Raw genomic sequence first — 23,282 nt, forward strand, 5'->3', positions numbered from 1 at the left:
GTATCCTCCCCATTTGTTTTGTTATTGTTTGGTCGATCACCGGCCTTGCCTTGTTTCTTCCCATGACGTTTCCATTCATTGGAGTTGGGGACATTCTTCCCCGTATCTTGTTTCCCCTTCTCGGTTTGTCTCTCGGGTTGTGGCTGTTTTGGCGGGCCGTTGTGGTAATTTCTCTTCGGCGGCCGTTCCTTCTTGCCCGTCGCATAGCACACCTCACTTGTATGGCCAACGTGTTTGCATTCTTGGCAATATGATGGTATTTTGTCCCATCGGACTCGCTGCACCGTTTCTCGCCCACCAAGGTCAAGGATTATCTCTTCGGGAGGCGGTTTTGTGATGTCTATCTCGACGCAAATTCGGGCAAATGAAAGCCGAGTCTTGTTTGCCGTGGCTCGATCAATTTGTATTGGAGTGCCGAGAAGCTTGCCGATGGCGAATAAGGCAGATTGGTCGAAAAGATGAATGGGGAGGCCAATTAGGTTGCACCAAATTGCCGCAATGGGGGACTCGCAATATGCATCAAAGTCCGGGGACCATTTGAAGACCCTCATCGGGTGTCGGTCAATGAGCCATACGGCGTACCCTTTGGGCCTCCAAGGATTCGGGCATAGTCCGCCAAGTCCTCGCATTGAATGAGAATGTGTTTAGCATTAATGTACTTCCAACTAAATCCACACCGAAGTTTAATATTATTAAGGGTCTTTTGGATTTGAAGTCCCGTGGGGATAGAGTGAGAGAACTTACCCACAATGGCGTGGCCCATGCGCTCAGCTAGCTTTTGAGTTTCCGCTCCGGAGAAGTAAATGGCCGGGATGCCGTCGGACACAGAGGCAAATCCAATATTTTGGAGCTTATCCGGCTCAAAGGCTTGAGGGCCGTTAGGGTCAGTCGAGCTTTTAAGTATGTCCGCCAACGTTTTCGGCCGGTCGGGGTGGCTTGAGGCGCCTTCACCCCCGCCTTGTAGAGTGTTACTCGCCGAGCCCAAAGGTGTACCCTTAAAAAGTCCGCCATCGATTTCGGCCACGACGAGGGCCCCGGGGTATCATCTACCCCCCCATGTTGATTAACTGCATTCAGCCCTTGTGTTGCGGCATCCGCCGTGGACATAGGTGTATTTCCACTTCTCTTCGGGTTGTTGTGCTCGGCTTTTCCATTCTCGGTTAGGGTCTTCTCGGCACCTACGTTGCCGTTGTGTGCCCTTCTCGGCTTTTCCATTCTCGGCTTTTCGGCTTTTCCCTTCTCGGTGTGGATCTTCTCGGCCTTTTCATTCTCGGTGTGGATCTTCTCGGCCTTTTCATTCTCGGTTGTGGATCTTCTCGGCCTTTTCATTCTCGGTGTGGATCTTCTCGGCATCATCCATAGGCGTATCGTTGGGTGTTGGTGTTTCCCTTGTCACTACAACCATCTCGGCACTAGGCGTGGCCTTGTTCGTCGTCTCGGTAACAAGCTTTTCTCGGTTGGCGTTAGGGTTCGACTTAGGCCGCGGCTGGCCGAGCTCCGCACTATAATGTTTCGAGCTGGCCTCAAACGAAGCTCGGATCTTGCTAGTTCGTCCTCGTTCGAGAGGAGGGAAGTCCTCAAGAGAAGGTCCACTCCCATCCCAAGGTGTGTGTGTGATACTTTGCATGCATCCCGAAGAGTTTTGGGGGAACTCCGGAGGTTTGTAACTGGCCGCCGGTAGGTTTCCGGTACGAAGAGGCTGCGCCGCCGCTGCATCGAGCATTTCCACCGAGTCCAACGCTGCAAGGTGTAGGATCTCATCTAGTTTTGGGTTCCTTGGTGGAGATCCAAACGATACAGCTCGTGCCATACAAGAGGGGAAAGGGGAGAAGGCACTTTCTAGGGGAGCTATTGTACTTGCTAACATTTTAGGCAAGTTTGCTTTTGTACCTGATGGTTTAGGTAGGAAAGGTGGATTGGTGCTTTCCAAGTCAACTTTTGTACCTGCCTCAAGGTTAGGTAGGTTTGCTTTTCCACTTTCTAATGGGGCAGGGACAACACATGGGGCAGCTTGTACTTCACGTGACCTAGCAGGCTTTGGTTGGGGATTGTGGAGGGGGGGAACTTCGCCGGAAACGGCCATAAGCTCGACGGCGGGAGCAGCAGATTCCGGCGGGCCGCCTCCTTCCGGTACGGTTCTACCGTTGGGGCCATCGAACTCTTCTTCACATTCATTCCAATGCTCCACTTCCTCTTCCTTCTTATGAGGCAATTCGGGGTCCTCCATCCTGAAAGAGACCCCCAAGTCGAGGGACGGAGTCGCCGGGAACAGGGATCCTTTGCATTTGGGACTACCGGCCGCAGGTCCTTCCTCCTCACCGAAGTCTATCTTCTTCCTTAGTTGCTTGTCCTCGGGCATCGGAGACGGGACAAATCTCTTACGACCATTGCCTTTAGTAGGAGGCGCCGGCGTACTTTTCCGGGCTTTGAGCTTAGCTTTAGCAATTTTTAGTTCCATGGGTTTGGTCGGACGTTGAAGGGAAGCGGCCTCGCCAGCTCGGAAGACCATTTGCTGATCGGAGAGGACCCGAGCTCCCTCATCCCCGGAACCAATGTCAGGCAAATGAATCGGATTAATGGCCGGAGTGTTTCTCTTTTCGTCGGGGTCCGGCGGCTGCCCCATTGTTTCGGCCAGCCGAGAGGGCTTCGGCAAGGTGTGGCCGAGACGTGGAGTAGAGATTGACGGGAGCCGCGAGCCAAGTCCGACGATGAAGTCGCTTTCGTCGTGGATGGGCCGGGGGTGACAAGCGGAGTGGGATTGGGAGGAGGACGGCAGGGTGGTAACCGCCAAGGAGGATGATGAAAGGTGATGAACCGTTGGACGAGGGAGTGGTGGCTGGGGTCGGCGAATGTCGTCGGGTGGCGAGGTGGTGGTGGGAGATTGGCGGCGGAGGTCAAAGGTGGTACAATAGGGTGGAGTATTTTAGAGAGAAGGAGGAGCTTCTCTCAGAGAAGGAGGAGCTTCTCTCTTGTCAAAGGGAGGCTACTTAACGACAATGTGCTCATCGCATAGGAAATATTTCATGAGCTTCAAAGAAGCACCCCAGCCCCGAATGTTGCTATCTAGATCTATATGGCTAAGGCCTATGATCGGGTAAAATTGCCCTTCCTCCTCAAGGTTCTCAAGCAAATGGGCTTCTCGGAGCCTTGGGTGGCGCTCATCGAGAGGTGCATTAGGACATGTTGGTTCTCGATCCTCATTAATGGTGCCCCGGCGGGTTTCTTTAAATCCACTAGTGGGCTCAGGCATGGAGACCCCATCTCCCCCGCCCTCTTTGTATTAGCCGCTGATTATCTCTCGAGATCACTTGACAAACTTATCCTTGGAAACAAAGAGATGACATTCAAAGCCACCCCGAGGGAGCTTGGAGATCAGCCACCTCGCCTTATGCCGATGACATCATTATCTTCACACAAGCAGCCACGACTTCTCTCAGAAAGCTACGGGCATGCCTTGACCAATATGCCGAGGTGTCAGGACAACAAATCAACCTTGGCAAGAGCAAATTCTACATCGCCGATGCCCATGAAGGATGATCAAACTCAATTCAAAGTGAAGGGGGCTTCTCCCGAGGTACATTCCCTTTCCTTTACCTTGGAGTCCCTATTTACCAAGGAGTGAAGCGTACGGATATGTTTTTGTTCCTTCGGGAAAAAATATCGGCTAGGATCTCAAGGTGGGCCCATCGGCACCTCTCCTTTGGGGGGAGACTCACCTTGATAAAAAGCACGCTCGAGGCGGTTCCACAGCATATCTTCCAAGCGTTCGAGCCAACGGGTGGTGCCCTCAAGCAGTTAGATCAACAAATGGCCGCTTCTTCTAGGGATCGAGTAATGAGAAGAAAAGGACGCACTGGATCGGCTGGGACCAGGTTTGCCTACCCACAGCCGAAGGGGGCCTTGGTATTCGTAAGCTTAAAGAGGTCTTACGTGCTTTTAATATCAAGCTATGGTGGAGGTTCCGGGAACAAAAACTCTCTTTGGGCTAAGTACATGATGGCAAAATATTGTCAAAAGACGTCTCCACTCACTACAATGGGTGCATCAAGCTGAAACATTGGAAGGGAGTTAGGATGGGAGTCACCATACCGTGCCATACCGAATCTAGACGGACTCCGATGCTAACTATGGCGATCAAAAGGAACCCCCCGGACCAGAATTGGATTAAACTCAACACGGACGCCTCCTTCATCGAGTCAGCTGGAAAAGCAGGGGGTGGGGGCCTTATTCGTGATCACCTGGGCAGACTGCTTGGAGCGTCTACGCTCCCTCTCGAGGGACAATCAGCTTTGGAAGCAGAGTTACTAGCCATGCACCACGGCTTGAAGATGGCTAAGGAATTGTTGAAGCCAAGCTGGTTGGAGGCGGACGCCGAGCAAGCTATCAAACTAGTCAGTACAAGGCGATAAAAAGATAGAGTGAGAAGCTCCTCCTTCTCTCTAAACACAACTCCCTATTGTCCCGCCTTGTAACACCGTTGCCAACCACCGCCGCCCTCTTCAACTCAAGGTCTTCACCCTCGCTTCCCTCCCCTCCACTCCGACCACAACCCACGGCCTTCTTTCAACCCTCACGACCCTAAACGCTGGCCTCCGCCTTTGTGTCGGATCTTACACCGTCACCTCCGCTTCCCCCGACCACGCTGGTGACTTGGCACACGCTCGGCCATGCCGGACCATCCGCCGGACACGTCGCCGGGGCCCGAGGAACCTCGCACCATCTCGGACCAGCGCATGGTCTTTCGGTCGGCCGTGGACCCCATCCCTAATCCTCCGAGCAAGAAGATGAAGCAAAAAGCCACAAAACTCAAAATGAAGAAAAGGTTTGTTCTTTCACCCCTTCCGGAGGACAAACAACCTTGGAAGAGGCTCGAGTTTGGGTCGGAATACTCGTCCCCACCCGGGAGCCCTAAGTGCAAAGGGACCATCTTTCCGGCGAGCCCGCTGAGTGATCAAGGGGACAACGGCCGGCGGGATGAAGTAGAAAGTGCTTCGGGCACCAAGGAATGCCAATTGGCCATTGCCAATGCGGTCCTATCGACCATGGCCTCCAAAAATCAAAATTCCGACCAGGTTGCCGGTGCGGCCGCCGGCGACGACCATGCCGTCGAAGAGGAGGACGTAACCCCTCCGGATCATGACAAACCTAAAGTTCATGCGGCAGCAAAAGCAAAAGACTCATTGGAAGTAGTGGAAGTCAACTTACCCGAATTGGAAGTGGGAACATAAACTCTTTTCGAAAGTGGCTTGGCGCCTTGCCCACTTGGAATGTCACGTGATGTCCTAGCCGTTGGAGGGCTAATGCAGCCAAAAACTACCCATCTCCTACACCTCGCAGCCTTGGATTTGGCGGACAAGCTAGACACCATGACCGCCCAACCACTTCTCGACGCCGGCCAGCCGGAGGATGCGCACATGGCCGATGGGTCTCACTACTCTTCCCTTCCGGAGTCCGACCAAACCTTGCTTGCACCTACGGGGCCTTTCATCCCCTCCTTTGAGGAGTTCCCCCCTCTAGCGAGAGGACGGACCTTAAAACTTCGAGACACGTTCGAGGCTGGCGCGGCAAAGTCGACGGCTTTTTTTGGCTTGGTCGAGGCCGGAGCCGCCTGGCCTGGCACAGCTTGCGGAGGCGAATGTGAACCTGGCCGGAAGGGAAGCTCACAGGGGTGCGGCCACCAAGGTTGGGGCCGAGGGTCATACGGCCACCCCGACACCACCTACCAACCCGATGGTGGGCGAAGCTCCGACTAGTTCCGTCACGGCTATCCAGGACCAGCCGATGGCCATGAGTGACCTATCCCACGAGGCCGATGGTCGCTAGCCGAGAAGGGGGGGCCAAAGTTCCCTCGGGCACCTCTAGTAGGCCGAAATCGATGGCGGAGTTACTTAAGGGTTCTCCCGAACCCAATGGTCCTCAAGTCTTCGTGCCGGAACAGATCCAAAACATTGGTTTTGCCTCCATGTCTAATGGAGTTCCGGCCATCTACTTCTCCGGGGCTGAAACACAAAAGCTTGCTGATAGCATGGGGCACGCCATCGTGGGTAAGTTTTCACATTCTATTCCTACGGGCCATCAAATTCAAAAAACTCTAGATAACATTAAATTCCGATGTGGGTTCAATTGGAAATACATTAATGCTAAACATATCCTAATCCAATGCGAGGATTTGGCGGATTATGCCCGGCTTCTCGGAGGCCCAAAGGGAACACCCGTGTGGCTCATTGATCGCCACCCAATGAGGGTCTTCAAATGGTCCCCAGATTTCGATGCATATTGTGAGTCCCCGATAGCAGCAATTTGGTGTAATTTAATCGGACTCCCAATTCACTTGTTTGATCAATCCGCTCTTTTCGCCATCGGCAAGCTCCTCGGCAATCCAATCCAAGTTGATCGGGCTACGGCTACCAAGACGAGACTCTCCTTTGCCCGCATTTGTATTGAGATTGACATCACCAAACCGCCCCTTGAAGAGATAATCCTTGACTTGTGCGGCCGCGAGTTGGTGCAACAAGTCCGGTGGGATAAGATCCCATCCTATTGCCAAGAGTGTAAACATGTTGGCCATGCAAGTGATGTGTGCTATGCGATTGGCAAAAAGGAAAGGCCGCCGAAACGAAACTACAATATCAACCCGCCAAAGAAGGCAAACCCCGAAGGCCACGGTATGAAGGGCATGCAAGATGCGGTGAGGCACAATCCTAACTTCAATGAAGGGAACCGCCAAGGGAAGAATAAGGGCAATGCCGGGAATCGTCCTAACAACAATTCAAATGGAGAGGAGGAAAGGGATACAACTTGGGATGGTTCGGACATTATGGGTGGAACCCAAGGAGGGAATACTTCGCGCCCCGAAACATTCAAAGTGGGCCTCAAGCGCGGGGGAGGGGAAAAAGGGAACCCAACACCCCCGACCACCGAGCCACCTTCATCAACTCATGGAGATATGGATGCGGAATGGAAGTACACCAAGGCGAGCCGATCGGTGTCCCCACCTACACGAGGGAGTGCGAGAGGGGGCCTACGCCATGCAATGACTAGGGGGCGTGGTTTCTTCTCAAGTAAGAATCACATGAGCACTAACAAATACTACTCCCTCATGGCGAATGGAGAATTTGATGTCGACAATTGTGGAGAAGCGGACGACTCGGCCATGGACATGCAAGTGGGGACCGAGAGGATTGGAGACGGCTCTCCATTTGACGATGCCGAGGAGCACGCAACGAACAAAGAGCAACATCTCATTGAATATCAAGGAGGGACTTCGTCTCCTTCGGGTACGCATCCTACTTGTTAATGATGTCTTACAATATCATGTTTTGGAACGTGAGGGGAATCGCAAATGTGTCAACCCAAAACGTTTTGAAAAGGCTAATTAAATCTCATAATGTTTTATTCCTTGCAATAATGGAACCACTCACAACACCAGATCCGGACCGGTTCTCCAAGGCCCTGGGGCTGTCCTACATTGGATCGAACATGACCGGAAAAATCTGGTTGTTTGCGGAAGAGGGATACACTTTTGATATTGATTGTGATTCGGAACAAATCCTACATGGGCGTCTCAAGTCCCACCGCATTGCTAGGCCGCTGGCCATTTCGGCCGTGTATGCCAAATGCACAAGATCCGAAAGACACCTCCTGTGGGATAAGATGAGAGAGATTGCTGGGGCCCTCGAAGGATCACCATGGATTATCGGTGGCGACTTCAACACCATCCTATCACACCGAGATAGGGTTGGGAGCGACACCAACAGGCAAGCCGAGATGGTCGGTTTCGCAGAGGCAATTGAAGACTGTAGGCTCCTTGATCCGGGGTTCGATGGGGCGGAATTCACATGGGCCAAAAAACGGCCTCTTTGAAAGATTGGATAGAGTGCTTGTTAGTGAGGGTTGGGCTAGGGCCTTCGAAGCTACTCGGGTTAAGAACCTCCCTCGGGTTGCTTCGGACCACGGGCCGGTCCTTGTAAGATGTAAGATGCTGAACACTACCATCGAAGGCAAGGCATTCCGATTCCAGAACATGTGGATCCGACATGGGGGGTTCATGGCTGTAGTGCAAAATGCATGGGAGGAGAGTACGGGGGCGAGTGGACTCCTAAATATTCAAATCAAACATGCTAGAGTGAAAAGAGCCCTAAAGGCGTGGAACAAAGAAGTTTTAGGGAACATCCATGCCAACCTCAAGGAAAAGGAGGAAGGAATTGCCGTGGCCCAATCCATCTTCGAGGCAAGGCCAACACCGGAAAATAGGACAATGATCAATAAATACATTGCCGAGTACATCATGTTTCTGAAAATGAAAGAGGATTTTTGGCGGCAAAAGGTAGCCCTGAGATTTTTTTTTTTTTTTTTTTATCCAAACACCTTCATGGTGGAGGGTTCGTGGGTCCCTCATCCCTATATTTCAAAAGGTGACGATTACAATACGTGGCCACACCCAAAAGTGGTGTGTCCTCACATACTTAGGAGTAGTATGCGGTCCCAAGCCATAAACCCGGACCTCATCCTACACCATTACAAAACACAAAATACAAAGAATCAAGAAAACAACGGTGGTACCCTCCCAACCTCCAAAACACTATACTATTCTTCATCATTATGATGGACCCGAATGTTCGGGACTCCTAGTGCATCCATCCTAGTAATTGCAGCGAGGTGTCTCGGCATCATGTGGGCATTCATACGGCAATAGTCGAGACTGTCAATTCCCATCTTTGCAAGTAAGTCTCCGGCCCTATTCCCTTCTCGGGGGGTGAAGGTGATACGCACACCTCGTTGTCGCTAGAGGAGGGAGATCCGCGCCACCACCCGGCTCGTGTGTGCCGGCCCCCATCGCATGCTATTAAGGAGCTGGACCACTTGTTGTGCATCCGACTCAATCCAGATAGGCCGGCTGAATTCCAGGGCAAGTTCTAACCCGAGTTGGATGGCAAGGAGCTCCGCCTCAAGGGCGGAGTGGGCCTCAAGTGGAGATGCAAAGGCTGAAAGCACTTTGCCCGTGTGATCTCGGATGATACCACCTCCCCCGGCATTATCCGACTCTTCCAAGTATGCACCATCGGTGTTGAGCTTGATCCAGGGGTCCTCCGGCGGTTGCCACTTGATTGCCACTGCGAGCGGCCTAGGGCTCCGAATTTCATCATGCCTCGGGACATTGATTTTAAGACGTACCCCTTTCCAATGCTTCTTCTTGTATATCCCGTTCGTCATACTATTCCGGATGTAGATTTGAACTTGCCAAATGACATTGAAAGGCCTAAATTGTACGGACTGGTGCCGGCTCCTATTCTGTTCTGCCCAAATGAACCATAAAATGAGATACGGCATGGCCCTGCTTAGGTGTTTTTTGCCCGGTTGCCGAACTCTTCTCGTCCAGACCACAAGTCGTTCCGGTATGGTGTCATTGATCCGGAGGGGTGGTGACGGACCCTCGAACCATGTGTCAAATTCCCTCCATATCCCGTGAGCCCCGTCCCCTTGAATGAAGAGGTGTTGGAGGGATTCAATCCCTGGTCTATGTGGGCAGCAATGGCATTTGGAGGCCAATTCCATTCGTCTCCATTGCAACTTTGTGTCCACCGGAATGCGGTTGGAGAGAAGTCGCCATAAAAATATGGCCATAGAGGACGTGAGGCCCGCTCTCCAAATGTCGTCGAGGCCTTGCACAATCGGCATTTGACTTCGTAAAGTCTCCCATGTAGTAGCAAGTGAGAATTCTCCATTGGTTGATAATCTCCATCTTGGTACATCCGGCCCATCCGAAATGACGGGTGTGTCGAGGATCTTTTGGACGATATGTTGTGCTAGGCCAGCTTGCGCTTGGAGATTCCGCAATTTAGGCTCATCCCATGCACCATCCTTAATGTAGTCCGCCACCCGAGAAAGAGGCCCTCCTCTATCATCAAGGCTAAGTTCTCTCAAAGGCGTCTCTCCAAGCCATAAGTCATCCCAAAATAGCATCTTCCCTTCTCCCACCACCCAACGAATGTGCGGTTGAGCAAGAGGCCGAGCCTTCAGAATCCTCTTCCACGTAGGGCTTCCCCTCCCCAATGGTCTAGCTGTGAGCGGGGAGACCTTTTGACAGTATTTAGCCATTAAGTACGTAGCCCACAAGGAATTTTGTTCCCTAAACCGCCACCATAACTTGATGTTAAAGGCTCTTAAGACTTCCTTGATCTTCCGGATGCCCAATCCCCCCCTCGGCCGTTGGTAGACAAGCCTGTTCCCAGCTTATCCAGTGCGTCCTCTTCTTCTCATTAGTTGACCCCCAAAAGAAACGGGCATTTGCTGATCCAATTGCTTGAGGGCACCGCCCGTAGGCTCTATAGCTTGGAAGATATGAAGTGGTATCGCTTTGAGTGTGCTTTTAATCAAAGTAAGTCTCCCCCCAAAGGAGAGGTGTCGATGGGCCCACCCAGAGATCCTAGCCGCGATTTTCTCACGGAGGAACAAGAACATGCTCGAGCGCTTCACACCTCGATAAATAGGGACTCCAAGGTAAAGGAACGGGAACGTACCTCGAGTGAATCCTCCTTCCCTTTGTATTGTGTTTGTCCACCCTTCATGAGCCTCGGCAATGAAAAAATTGCTTTTCCCAAGGTTGACTTGTTGGCCGGACGCCTCTGCATAATGATCAAGGCATGCTCGTAGCCTCCGGAGAGGGTTCGCCGCCGCTTGCGTGAAGATGATGATGTCATCTGCATAGGCGAGGTGGCTGATCTCAATACTTCCCCGGGTTGCTTTGAACGTCATTTTTCTTTTTTCTTTTTTTTTTTTTTTTTTTTTGTTAACGTCATTTCTTTGTTGCCGAGGATGAGTTTATCAAGAAGTCTCGAGAGGTAATCCGCGGCAAGGACGAATAGGGCGGGAGAGATGGGGTCCCCTTGCCTAAGGCCACGGGTAGATTTGAAAAAACCCGCCGGCGCCCCATTGACAAGGATTGAGAACCAACAAGACCCAATGCATCTCTTGATGAGGTCCACCCACGGCTCGGGGAATCCCATGTGTTTAAGGACTTTTAGGAGAAACGGCCATTGAACTCGATCATAGGCCTTGGCCATGTCTATCTTGATTGCAACATTAGGGGCCGGTGTGCTTCGTTGTAGCTCATGGAACATCTCCTGAGCAAGTAGTACGTTATCATTGAGGAGTCTCCCTTTGACAAAACCACTTTGGTTGGAAGCTACCACGCGTGGGAGGAAAGGGGCCAGTCGCTTGGAGAGTATCTTAGTAATCACCTTATTGATCACATTACACAAGCTAATGGGCCTGTAGTCTCCCCATGACTCTGGAATGGGCTTCTTCGGGATGAGTACAATGCTTGTGGCCGTGAAGCTTCGGGGAAGAAAGGCCCCACCGAAAAATTGTCTAACCGCATCCACCACATCCGATCCCACAATGCTCCAGCAGGCTTGGAAAAAGAGAGCCGAATAGCCATCCGGTCCAGGAGCACTATTGGCCGAGATGTCGAAGACCGCTCTTTTCACTTCATCCGCATCTGGAGGTTCGGGGAGGGCCGCCAAGGACTCCGAAGGGGGAAGTCGGTGTAGGAGGCTTAGGTCCGGTTCCGTGAGTACCGGATTGCATGGAGCAAGAAGGTTTTGATAAAACTCAACCGCCGATGCTTGGATGGCCGAGTCTTCCGTGAGTTCACACCCATTCACGTTGATCTTGTGTATCCGTAGCCGAACCCTCTTCTGCTTCACCCAGCTTTGATAGAATCTGGTGTTTTTATCCCCATCTTCCAGCCACCGTAGCGCCGCCTTCTGACGCCAGAAGTCCTCCTCCATCTTAAGAAGGAGGATGTACTCCGCAATTTGTTTGTTGACCTCCGTTCTATTCCGGGCCGAGGGATCATCTTCGAACTCCGCTTGGGCTATCGCAATGCTTTCTTCACAGGACTTGAGGTTGGCGTGAATGTTCCCAAATACCTCTCTATTCCACCGTTTTAATGTTCTCTTAATCCTTGCTAGCTTGAGCTTCAAGTTGAGGAGACCCGCCGCCTCCGTGGGGGTCCCCCAATCTTCCCTCACCAATTCATTAAATCCTTCATGCCGTACCCACATGTTTTGGAACCGAAAGGCTTTACCTCCTCCGGGGGTATTAGGCATCTTGCATCGGACAAGGAGAGGGCCATGATCCGATGCAATACGGGGGAGGTTCGTGACTCGTATTGCCTCGAACCGTTGAGACGCCACCTCATTAATCAGCACCCTGTCTAGCCTTTCCAGAAGGCCATTCTTAGCCCAAGTAAAGTCTGATCCATCATACCCTGGATCCAAAAGACCACAGTCTTCAATAGCCTCTGCAAAGTCCACCATTTCGGCCAGGCGGTTTGTGTCACTCCCCATTCTGTCTCCCGTGGAGAGGATTGTGTTGAAATCCCCTCCAATAAACCACGGCATTCCTTCCGAGACTTGGGTCAGCTCCCTCATTTTTTCCCACAAAGCAAGCCTCTCTCCTCTCGAACATTTAGCATACACGGCCGAGATTAAAATAGGTGTTGGAGTCCGGGGGCAAGTGAACAGCCCATGCAATAGCTGCTCCGAGTCATCCACCACCTCAAAATCCATCCCTTCCTCCACAAAAATCCATATCTTCCCATTGGCATTCGATCCCTTATAATGCAGCCCCAACACTTTTGAAAACTTGTCCGGGTTAGGGTCGACAAGTGGTTCCATTATTGCAAGAAAACAAATATTATGAGATTTAATTATTCTCATTAGGACGTTTTGGGTTGACGCATTTGCGATCCCCCTAACGTTCCAAAATAGAAAGTTCAAAGACATCATTAACTAGCGGAGATCGTACCCGGTGGGATTGACGCCCCCCCCTTGAAATTCAGTGATTTGGAGATTGCTCCCTCCATGGGGTGTCTCGGCCTCCATAAGGGCTGGATTGGCTCCATCTTCGTCTTCCTTGTGCGAGAAGGAGTCCTCCCAATTCTCATCGTCCTCCATATCATTCTCCGTGAAGTTCTCTTGGGCCATGAGGGAGAAATAACGATTGGTGCTCATGTGACTCGATGACCCCGGATCCTCGGCCTTCTCGAAGGCAAATGGCTTGAAATGGCCTTTTGGTTGGACTAGGTCGTCCGAAGCCGATTGACCTTCATGCCGGGGCCGGTCCTCCTCTCCCGATTTGGTCTTTCGTCCATGTTCAAATGAAGGGGCCTTAGTGTGCGCCTGTCTACCTTGGTTTGGGACTCGTGCATTATGGGCGATTGTCGTGACCTCACTCCCCGAGCCATGCATATCACCCAAGAAGTCCGGTCCCGACCACACCACCCCCGTGTGCACACTAGCCTTCGGGTTCATCCGGTTGTTGTTTTCCTTCCCCTTGTGTTTTCCTTGTTGTTTCCATTCCATGTTATTGTCGGTATGTCTCGAATCATCAACGTTCATCTTCGTGCCATCATTGTTCTTCTTAGCTCCACTCCCAACATGTTGTTGCTGTTTTGGTGGCGCAACGTTGTAGTTTCTTTTTGGGGGTCGCTCCGTCTTTCCGGAAGCATAGCAAACTCACTCTTGTGGCCCACGTGTTTACAATCCCCACAATAGGCCGGGATCTTATCCCACTTAACTTGTTGCACCAATTCACGTCCACAAATGTCAAGGATGATTTCGGTCGGTGGCGGTTCCGTGATGTCGATCTCGATGCACACCCGTGCGAATGAGAGTCTCGACTTGTTGGCCGTAGCTCTATCAATTTGGATGGGTGTAACAGGTGTATCGGGAGCCCAATTAGGTTGCACCATATTGCCGCAATTGGAGACTCACAATAGGCATCAAAATCCGGTGACCATTTGAAGACTCTCATCGGATGCCGGTCAATGAACCACACCGGAGTACCTTTGGGACCACTAAGGAGCCGAGCATAATCCGCCATGTCCTCGAATTGAACAAGAATATGTTGGCATTAATATATTTCCAAGTGTAACCTCGACAAAACTTAATGTTGTCTAGCGCCTTTTGAATTTGAGAGGAGGCCGGTATCGAATGCGAAAACTTACCTACAATGGCATGACCGAGAGATGATGCCAACCTTTGGATTTCTGATCCGGAGAAGTAGATGGATGGGATTCCGTTTGCCGTGGACGCAAAGCCAATATTTTGTATGTTCTCTGGGTCGAAGGCTTGTGGACCCTCACTAGTCGATGCCCCTCTCACCATGTCGGCCATTGATTTCTTCTTGTTGGGGTTCTTCACACTTGGCCCGGTGTCATCTCCCAAAGAGTTGTGTGTCGGGTTATCATTAGTATTAACCCCGGGGATTGTTCCATTATGTGATCCATTGCTCGAGTCATTCTCGTTCATTGCTACATCGGGAGGCCGGGGCGTTCCCCTCTCCATCTCGTGCATTCCCGAGTCCGTCGCATGCATGCCCGAGGCCGAGGACGTATTCAAGTTGCGTTGGACGTTTTGGTTAGGCTTGGTCATCGGCCAACCCGGCTTCGTAAGAGTTGCTCCGAATTCGAAAGATGCTAGGATTCGCCGGGTTCTTCCCTTTTCTAGTGGCGGGAAGTCTTCCAAGGATGGTTCAATCTCCAAGCAAGGCCTACATGCCTCCGTGTCTTTTCCTTTCCCATTTGTAACAAGGTTGACTCTAGGCAATTCGACCTTGGCCGGCGTGGGCCCGGCGAGGAGGGGTTGCGCCGCCGTCGAGTCAAGCCTCTCTGCCACGGTCAAGTCAATAATTTGAGGGATCTCCATCCTTTTTGGCTCTACTTGCTGCATTGGAGGTGGTGAATGATGCTCCACATGTGACTCCCATTTTTGGTATGGGACAAAGGCACTTTCCAAAAGGCAATTTGTTCCCATATCCATTTCGGGAAAGTTGACTATCTCACTCCCCAATGTGCTTTTTGTCACACATGTGACGTCCGAATCCTCATGGGATACGCCTAGGGGACCGTCTTCCTCACCTCCAACGGTCTTCTCACCCATGCCGGGTTCAAGGGCGGACGGCGCGGCGTCGGCAGCCGGTGCTTTTCCATACACCACCATCTCCATATGAGTTCCATCCACATCGGACAAGTTCATGGGATGGCTTCCCTATCTTGTGCTGCTTTTTCATCCATGGAGAGAGGCGAGAAGAGTGTTACCTTACATTTAGGACTTTCAAGGCCGGAGGCCGATCCGGAGCTCTCTAGCTCGGAGGTGACCGCACCAAAGTTGAGCTTCTTCGTGAGTTGTTTGTCCTCCGGGAAAGGGGAGAGTACGAATCTTTTCCGGCCATGGCCTTTGGTGATGGGAGCCGGCGTGCTCTTCCTAGCCGCTATCTTTCCCTTCTTGGTTGTCATTTTCATTTCTTTGGCCGGGATCTTCGGAGTTTGGTCCTTACTTGATCGGAAGACCATGAGTTGGTCCGGAATAGATCTAGCCTCCTCGGGGTCCGGAGGAGCCGCGGCTGGGTTTGGAGGTGGGTCCGGCATGGCCGGACGTGGAGCACAAGGTTGGTTCGGCGGCCAAGGCCGTGTGTTGGTGAAAATGTCAAGCAACACGACGACTCGCCGGGGGTAGGGAGGAGTGAGACGGTGACCGAGGGTTGAATGCGCCGATTGGGAGTGTTAGAGGGGAGGTTGAGGGCGGTGTGGATTGAGTTATGGCGGCTGGACGTGAAAGCGTGGGGGCGGCGGGATGAATCAAGATGTGGGTATTGCTAGAGAGAAGGAGGAGCGTCTCTCTCTAGAAACAACAATCCATATAGCACACCTCACTCTTAAGGTAGCCCTGAGATGGCTTGCGGAGGGCGACAAAAATACCCGGTTCTATCAAAGCTGGGTGAAACAAAAAAGAGTTCGCCTACGCATCCACTCGATTCGTGTCAACGGCCAGGAGCTTACTGAGGAGGCCGAAATAAAAAAGTCAGCGGTAGATTTCTACCAACAACTCCTAGCGCCCATCAACCCGGTTCTAGACGAGCCAGACCTTGACCTTATCCAGCGAGTACACTCAGCCGAGAACTTTGCGGACATCGCAAATGCGCCGGGTGCGGACGAGATCAGGAGCGCCGTTTTCAACATTTCCGGAGATAGCGCCCCCGGACCCGATGGCTTATCCGCCACTTTCTACCAAGCCTGTTGGACTATTGTGGGGCCGGAGGTGGTGGAAGCAATTGGCCAGTTCTGTAGAGGGGCTTTTACTGCCACGAAGTATTACGGCCACAAGCATTGTCCTCATCCCAAAGAAGGCGTCGCCCGAGTCATGGACCGACTACCGACCCATCAGCCTCTGCAACGTCTTTAACAAGATCATCACCAAGGTACTCACGACTCGACTCTCCCCTTTCCTTCCACAGGTCATCTCCCCAAACCAAAGTGGTTTCGTGAAAGGGCGGCTCCTCAATGATAATGCTCTGTTGGCCCAAGAGATGTTCCATGAACTTGCAAGATGCTCCCCAGCGCCTAATGTAGCGGTGAAGATCGACATGGCGAAAGCCTATGATAGGATCCAATGGCCTTTCCTCTTCAAGGTGCTTCGGCGAATGGGATTCCCGGACACATGGATCTCACTCATGGAGAGGTGCATAGGCTCGTGTTGGTTCTCGATCCTTGTCAATGGGGTACTTTCAGGATTCTTCAGATCAACACGGGGACTCCGACAAGGTGATCCGATTTCCCCTGCGTTGTTTGTAATTGCCGCGGACTACCTGTCTCGAGCCTTGGATAAGCTTATACTTGGCCAAAGGGATATGGTGTTTGAAGGCCTCCCGGAGATGCATTGAGGGCCCCCCTGCACCGGCTCCGAGCCTCTCTCGAGAACTATGAAAATGTCTCCGGCCAACAAGTCAGCCTCACCAAGAGCAACTTCTATATCGCCGAAATCCATGACCATTGGGCACCCTCGATCCAAGCGGAAGGAGGCTTCACTAGGGGCACCTTTCCTTTCCTCTACCTCGGCGTCCCCATCTACCGTGGTGTAAAGCGCACGGACATGTTCCTCTTCCTACGTGAAAAGATTGCAAGAAGAATTTCGGGCTGGGCACACCGGCACTTATCTTTTGGAGGGAGGCTCACGCTGATTAAGAGCACCCTTGAAGCGATCCCCTTACACATCTTCCAAGCCATTGAGCCCACTGCCGGCACCTTAAAACAACTTGATCAACAAATGGCCCGATTCTTTTGGGGATCTACGAGTGAGAGAAAGCGAACCCATTGGATTGGATGGGATCAAATGTGTCGCCCTACCGAGGAAGGAGGTCTCGGGATTCGGAAAACTTTGGAGGTTTTACGTGCTTTCAACATAAAATTATGCTGGCGCTTTCGGGAACAAAACTCCCTTTGGGCAAAATACATGATGGCAAAATATTGCTCCATCTCCACAACCACTTACCTTGAGAACGCCGAGCAGGAGTAGCCCTACATGGAGGAGGCTCTCCAGAGCTTGGACTCTCGCGCAACCGTACATGAGGTGGCTTGCGGGGCAAGGGAATATCTACTTCTGGGATGACATCTGGCTTGGCAACAGCCCACTCAGGGACCTCAGCCTTGATGATAGGGGAAGGCCAACCACCCGGGTCTCGGAGTTCATTACAAATGGCACTTGGGATGAACCCAAGCTCCGACTCCTGCACGATCAAGCCGGAATCCCACAGCATATTATTGATCGCATCCTCAGCACCCCGATACTCCAAGACAAACAGGATATCCCACGGTGGACCCTCTCATGAGCACGGGGGAATTCAAGGTAGCATCGACGTAGGACACACTCCGAGGGCCGAACCCGATCGTTCAAGGCCCTGGGTGATGTTTGGCAGGCGGGCCTCACTAAGTCAATAGCCATCTTCATCTGGAGGCTTCTTTCCAATCGGGTGCCAGTCGACACAAAACTTCAAGTGGCGGGAGATTGAACTTGCCTCCAAGTGCCAATGTTGCCCTCTCGACCGAATATTGAGTCCCTCGCAACACTCTTCATTCAGGGTTACGGAGCTCGCAGAGTATGGAATGAGTTTGATTCGTTGGTTTGATGGGGCGACCCCCCGCCTCTCAATCAAAGACACAATCCCAACGAGAATTGAAAACTTGGATGCGAAGATGTCACCAACCGAACAAGAAGCACCTTAGCACGAGCCATCCCCTACCTCATCTTGTGGTTCATCTGGGCGGAAAGAAACATGAGCCGGCACCAAGACACGAGGTTCAATCCGCACAATGTGGTATGGCAGATCCACATGTTCATCCGGAACTCCATGGCCAACGGGAACTTGAAGCCAAAGCATTGGCGAGGGGTCAAACTTAGAATCAACATCCCGCAACAAGTGGAACCAGCTAGGGCGCAGCCGCTAGCCATGGCAATCAAATGGGACCCCCCCGGACCACCCTTGGCATTAAACTAAACACGGAGGCTCCTTCAATGAAGTGACCAACAAAGCAGGGGGGAGGAGGAATCATTCGGGACAGCTCGGGCAACATGTTGGTGGCGTTTAGCACGCCCCTTGAAGCACACTCGGCTCTGGAGGCTGAGCTGACGGCCATGATCCATGGGCTGTGCTTAGCCAAGGATCTTGACCTTACCAATCTGGATCGAATCAGATGCCGAGCAAGCCATTAATCTGGTCAATGGAGCAGGGTGGGGGCCGGCTCTAGCTCGGCAAGTAGTGGCGCAATTGATCCTGCTCAAGCGCCAACTTAAATTCCAAGCCACCTTCATACACCGGGAGGGGAACAAGGCGGGCGGATTCTTCCTCGCGAGAATGGGCCTAAGGCTTGATAGCGGTCGACAATTGGATCATAATTCTGCACCAAGAGACCTCATGGGACTTCGTCCGCTTGGACCGAATGGGTGTTCCAAACATTCGAACCCTAGATGGGGACGGATACTAGAGTCGGTTACTCGGAGATGGAAGATCATAGAGCCTTTGTTTTGCTTAATTGCACTTTTGAAGGGAGTAGGATGGGGTCCGAGCCGTGTGCAGTCGGACCATTTTCTACTCTTGCCTTTGCTATGGCACACCACTTTCGGGTATGGCCACGTTCTGTAATCCCCCTTTTTGATATATAGGGATGAGGGACCCACGAACCCTCCACCGTAATGGGGGCCTGCGCATGCCCGACAAGCTTATTGCGCATCTTGCCTTACACAAGAGCCACTCACACTTCAGCCTACCTTTATACACCGTGAAGGCAACATGGCGGCTGACCTACTAGCGAAAATGGGGTTGGAGCTAAGTAGTAGTCGAACGATAGACGCCCAAACTGCACCGAGAGCCCTCTAAGATATCATTCGAATTGAGCAACTGGGAATCCACAACATTAGAGTCTGGGAGGAAGATGGAGTGTGCGATTAAGAAAGGGGTACCATGGTAGGATTTAACCGATCTCGACTCCACCGAACGCCGTAGAGTACGTAGGTGTCGCGCCTCCCCCCGGCATGACCCTTACCTACTCTTGTGGTGTTAGTGTTCTAGTGTACTTGTATATGTTTTCTGTCCACCTAGACATAGATAGTTTGATTGGTTTCATTGTAATCCTAAAATGTACTCTTTGATATTTATGAAATAAAGGGACGAGGGACCCACGAACCCTCCACTATGAAGGTGTTAAAAATATATGAATTTCGAGATAATCATTTCCCACATATTGTTGTTCGTTTAGTATTTGTCTAGCTGAGGCCACAGCAAAAAAGTTGCAATCAACCAACTCCATCCTTTCAAGTGTTGCTATTTACCCTTACTTCCTGCAACTTATTGCACCGCCTTAGAATCAGGTGCTTGAGAAGGGGAAAGTGGGCATTGTTACTTTCCCACTGCTCAAGATCACTACCTTCAGCGAGAAGGTGCATAAGTTGACAGAACTCCTGTTCAAACCGTCTCCCAAACTGCATGCAAAATTTCTTAGTTTCAGCACCTGTAGATTACGCAATGCACCGGCAGCACTTCTCATGCTTTTCCAAGGGGAATCCTGCAACCACTGAGAGACATTCTTTCAAGATTTTGAGGGAATGCAAGCTCCAGCAGAGGCATGGCTGATTCTGAAAGATGGTAGTCCACAATGAACTTCAACTTCTTGAGGTTATGCAGATTGACAAGAGATTCGAGCTGGTATTCTGACCAATCAACACAAGAGGGAACATTCATACGAAACACACAGTTTTTTTTCTTTTTTTATGAAACACCCCGAGGGTGGAGGGTTGAGGCGGACCCACACCTGTACATTACTAAAGACCATTGCAGCAAACAAACAAACAAACACCGAGTCGTCCAAAAGTGACGACTCGCATCGACCAATCAGAGTACAACGAGGGCCACTCTATCAACTAGAGTGGTCATCTATATACTCTTAGCAACCATATTTCAATTACTTTGATGCACCCTTTGCATCACCAAAAACCCTAGACCATCTCCTAATTGAGGCCCGCAATAGGGATACCTCCGCAAGGGACACATCCTCCTGGATCAAGATCCTCGATGAAGCCCTCCATCTCCCGTTTGGGAAACCCAAATGAAACAATCATTGAGCCAATGTCCGGCTCATTCGCACCCGATTTATCAATCCCAAATGTCACCGTAGCAACATTCTCCTTCGAATGCCAATTATCAATGTGTTGAGCTTTGATGTACATATCACCCTCTTGTACCTTGTCTTTCCTCTTTCTCGACACTAATTGGAAACCATCATCATCCACCCTTGGTTGGCTCCTACTAGCCACTCTTAGCTTCGACGGATCAGCATCCTTTCTTCGCTGGTTTGCCTCCATGTCTAATGGAGTTCCGGCCATCTACTTCTCCGGGGCTGAAACACAAAAGCTTGCTGATAGCATGGGGCACGCCATCGTGGGTAAGTTTTCACATTCTATTCCTACGGGCCATCAAATTCAAAAAACTCTAGATAACATTAAATTCCGATGTGGGTTCAATTGGAAATACATTAATGCTAAACATATCCTAATCCAATGCGACGATTTGGCGGATTATGCCCGGCTTCTCGGAGGCCCAAAGGGAACACCCGTTTGGCTCATTGATCGCCACCCAATCAGGGTCTTCAAATGGTCCCCGGATTTCGATTGCATATTGTGAGTCCCCGATAGCAGCAATTTGGTGTAATTTAATCGGACTCCCAATTCACTTGTTTGATCAATCCGCTCTTTTCGCCATCGGCAAGCTCCTCGGCAATCCAATCCAGTTGATCGGGCTACGGCTACCAAGACGAGACTCTCCTTTGCCCGCATTTGTATTGAGATTGACATCACCAAACCGCCCCTTGAAGAGATAATCCTTGACTTGTGCGGCCGCGAGTTGGTGCAACAAGTCCGGTGGGATAAGATCCCATCCTATTGCCAAGAGTGTAAACATGTTGGCCATGCAAGTGATGTGTGCTATGCGATGGGCAAAAAGGAAAGGCCGCCGAAACGAAACTACAATATCAACCCGCCAAAGAAGGCAAACCCCGAAGGCCACGGTATGAAGGGCATGCAAGATGCGGTGAGGCACAATCCTAACTCCAATGAAGGGAACCGCCAAGGGAAGAATAAGGGCAATGCCGGGAATCGTCCTAACAACAATTCAAATGGAGAGGAGGAAAGGGATACAACTTGGGATGGTTCGGACATTATGGGTGGAAACCCAAGGAGGGAATACTTCGCGCCCCGGAACATTCAAAGTGGGCCTCAAGCGCGGGGGAGGGGAAAAAGGGAACCCAACACCCCCGACCACCGAGCCACCTTCATCAACTCATGGAGATATGGATGCGGAATGGAAGTACACCAAGGCGAGCCGATCGGTGTCCCCACCTAACGCGGGGGCGCACGCCATGCAATGACTAGGGGGCGTGGTTTCTTCTCAAGTAAGAATCACATGAGCACTAACAAATACTACTCCCTCATGGCGAATGGAGAATTTGATGTCGACAATTGTGGAGAAGCGGACGACTCGGCCATGGACATGCAAGTGGGGACCGAGAGGATTGGAGACGGCTCTCCACTTGACGATGCCGAGGAGCACGCAACGAACAAAGAGCAACATCTCATTGAATATCAGGGAGGGACTTCGTCTCCTTCGGGTACGCATCCTACTTGTTAATGATGTCTTACAATATCATGTTTTGGAACGTGAGGGGAATCGCAAATGCGTCAACCCAAAACGTTTTGAAAAGGCTAATTAAATCTCATAATGTTTTATTCCTTGCAATAATGGAACCACTCACAACACCGGATCCGGACCGGTTCTCCAAGGCCCTGGGGCTGTCCTACATTGGATCGAACATGACCGGAAAAATCTGGTTGTTTGCGGAAGAGGGATACACTTTTGATATTGATTGTGATTCGGAACAAATCCTACATGGGCTCTCAAGTCCCACCGCATTGCTAGGCCGCTGGCCATTTCGGCCGTGTATGCCAAATGCACAAGATCCGAAAGACACCTCCTGTGGGATAAGATGAGAGAGATTGCTGGGGCCCTCGAAGGATCACCATGGATTATCGGTGGCGACTTCAACACCATCCTATCACACCGAGATAGGGTTGGGAGCGACACCAACAGGCAAGCCGAGATGGTCGGCTTCGCAGAGGCAATTGAAGACTGTAGGCTCCTTGATCCGGGGTTCGATGGGGCGGAATTCACATGGGCCAAAAACGGCCTCTTTGAAAGATTGGATAGAGTGCTTGTTAGTGAGGGTTGGGCTAGGGCCTTCGAAGCTACTCGGGTTACGAACCTCCCTCGGGTTGCTTCGGACCACGGGCCGGTCCTTGTAAGATGTAAGATGCTGAACACTACCATCGGAGGCAAGGCATTCCGATTCCAGAACATGTGGATCCGACATGGGGGGTTCATGGCTGTAGTGCAAAATGCATGGGAGGAGAGTACGGGGGCGAGTGGACTCCTAAATATTCAAATCAAACATGCTAGAGTGAAAAGAGCCCTAAAGGCGTGGAACAAAGAAGTTTTTGGGAACATCCATGCCAACCTCAAGGAAAAGGAGGAAGGAATTGCCGTGGCTCAATCCATCTTCGAGGCAAGGCCAACACCGGAAAATAGGACAATGATCAATAAATACATTGCCGAGTACATCATGTTGCTGAAAATGGAAGAGGATTTTTGGCGGCAAAAGGCAGCCCTGAGATGGCTTGCGGAGGGCGACAAAAATACCCGGTTCTATCAAAGCTGGGTGAAACAAAAAGAGTTCGCCTACGCATCCACTCGATTCGTGTCAACGGCCAGAACTTACTGAGGAGGCCGAAATAAAAAAGTCAGCGGTAGATTTCTACCAACAACTCCTAGCGCCCAGCAACCCGGTTCTAGACGAGCCAGACCTTGACCTTATCCAGCGAGTACACTCAGCCGAG

The 23,282-nt window shown here is 51.4% G+C and overlaps 1 protein-coding gene across 1 annotated transcript; it reads left to right on the forward strand.

Moving 5' to 3' along the window:
- The first annotated feature begins 22,375 nt into the window (after nt 1-22,375).
- On the forward strand, nt 22,376-23,167 carry LOC121781462. The gene has a single exon (XM_042179199.1). It carries the CDS (start codon nt 22,376-22,378, stop codon nt 23,165-23,167), a length of 792 nt encoding a protein of 263 aa, XP_042035133.1.
- Nucleotides 23,168-23,282: the final 115 nt, after the last annotated feature.

Source organism: Salvia splendens, chromosome 20 (genome assembly GCF_004379255.2).
Source record: "Salvia splendens isolate huo1 chromosome 20, SspV2, whole genome shotgun sequence".
Classification (NCBI taxonomy): domain Eukaryota; kingdom Viridiplantae; phylum Streptophyta; class Magnoliopsida; order Lamiales; family Lamiaceae; genus Salvia; species Salvia splendens.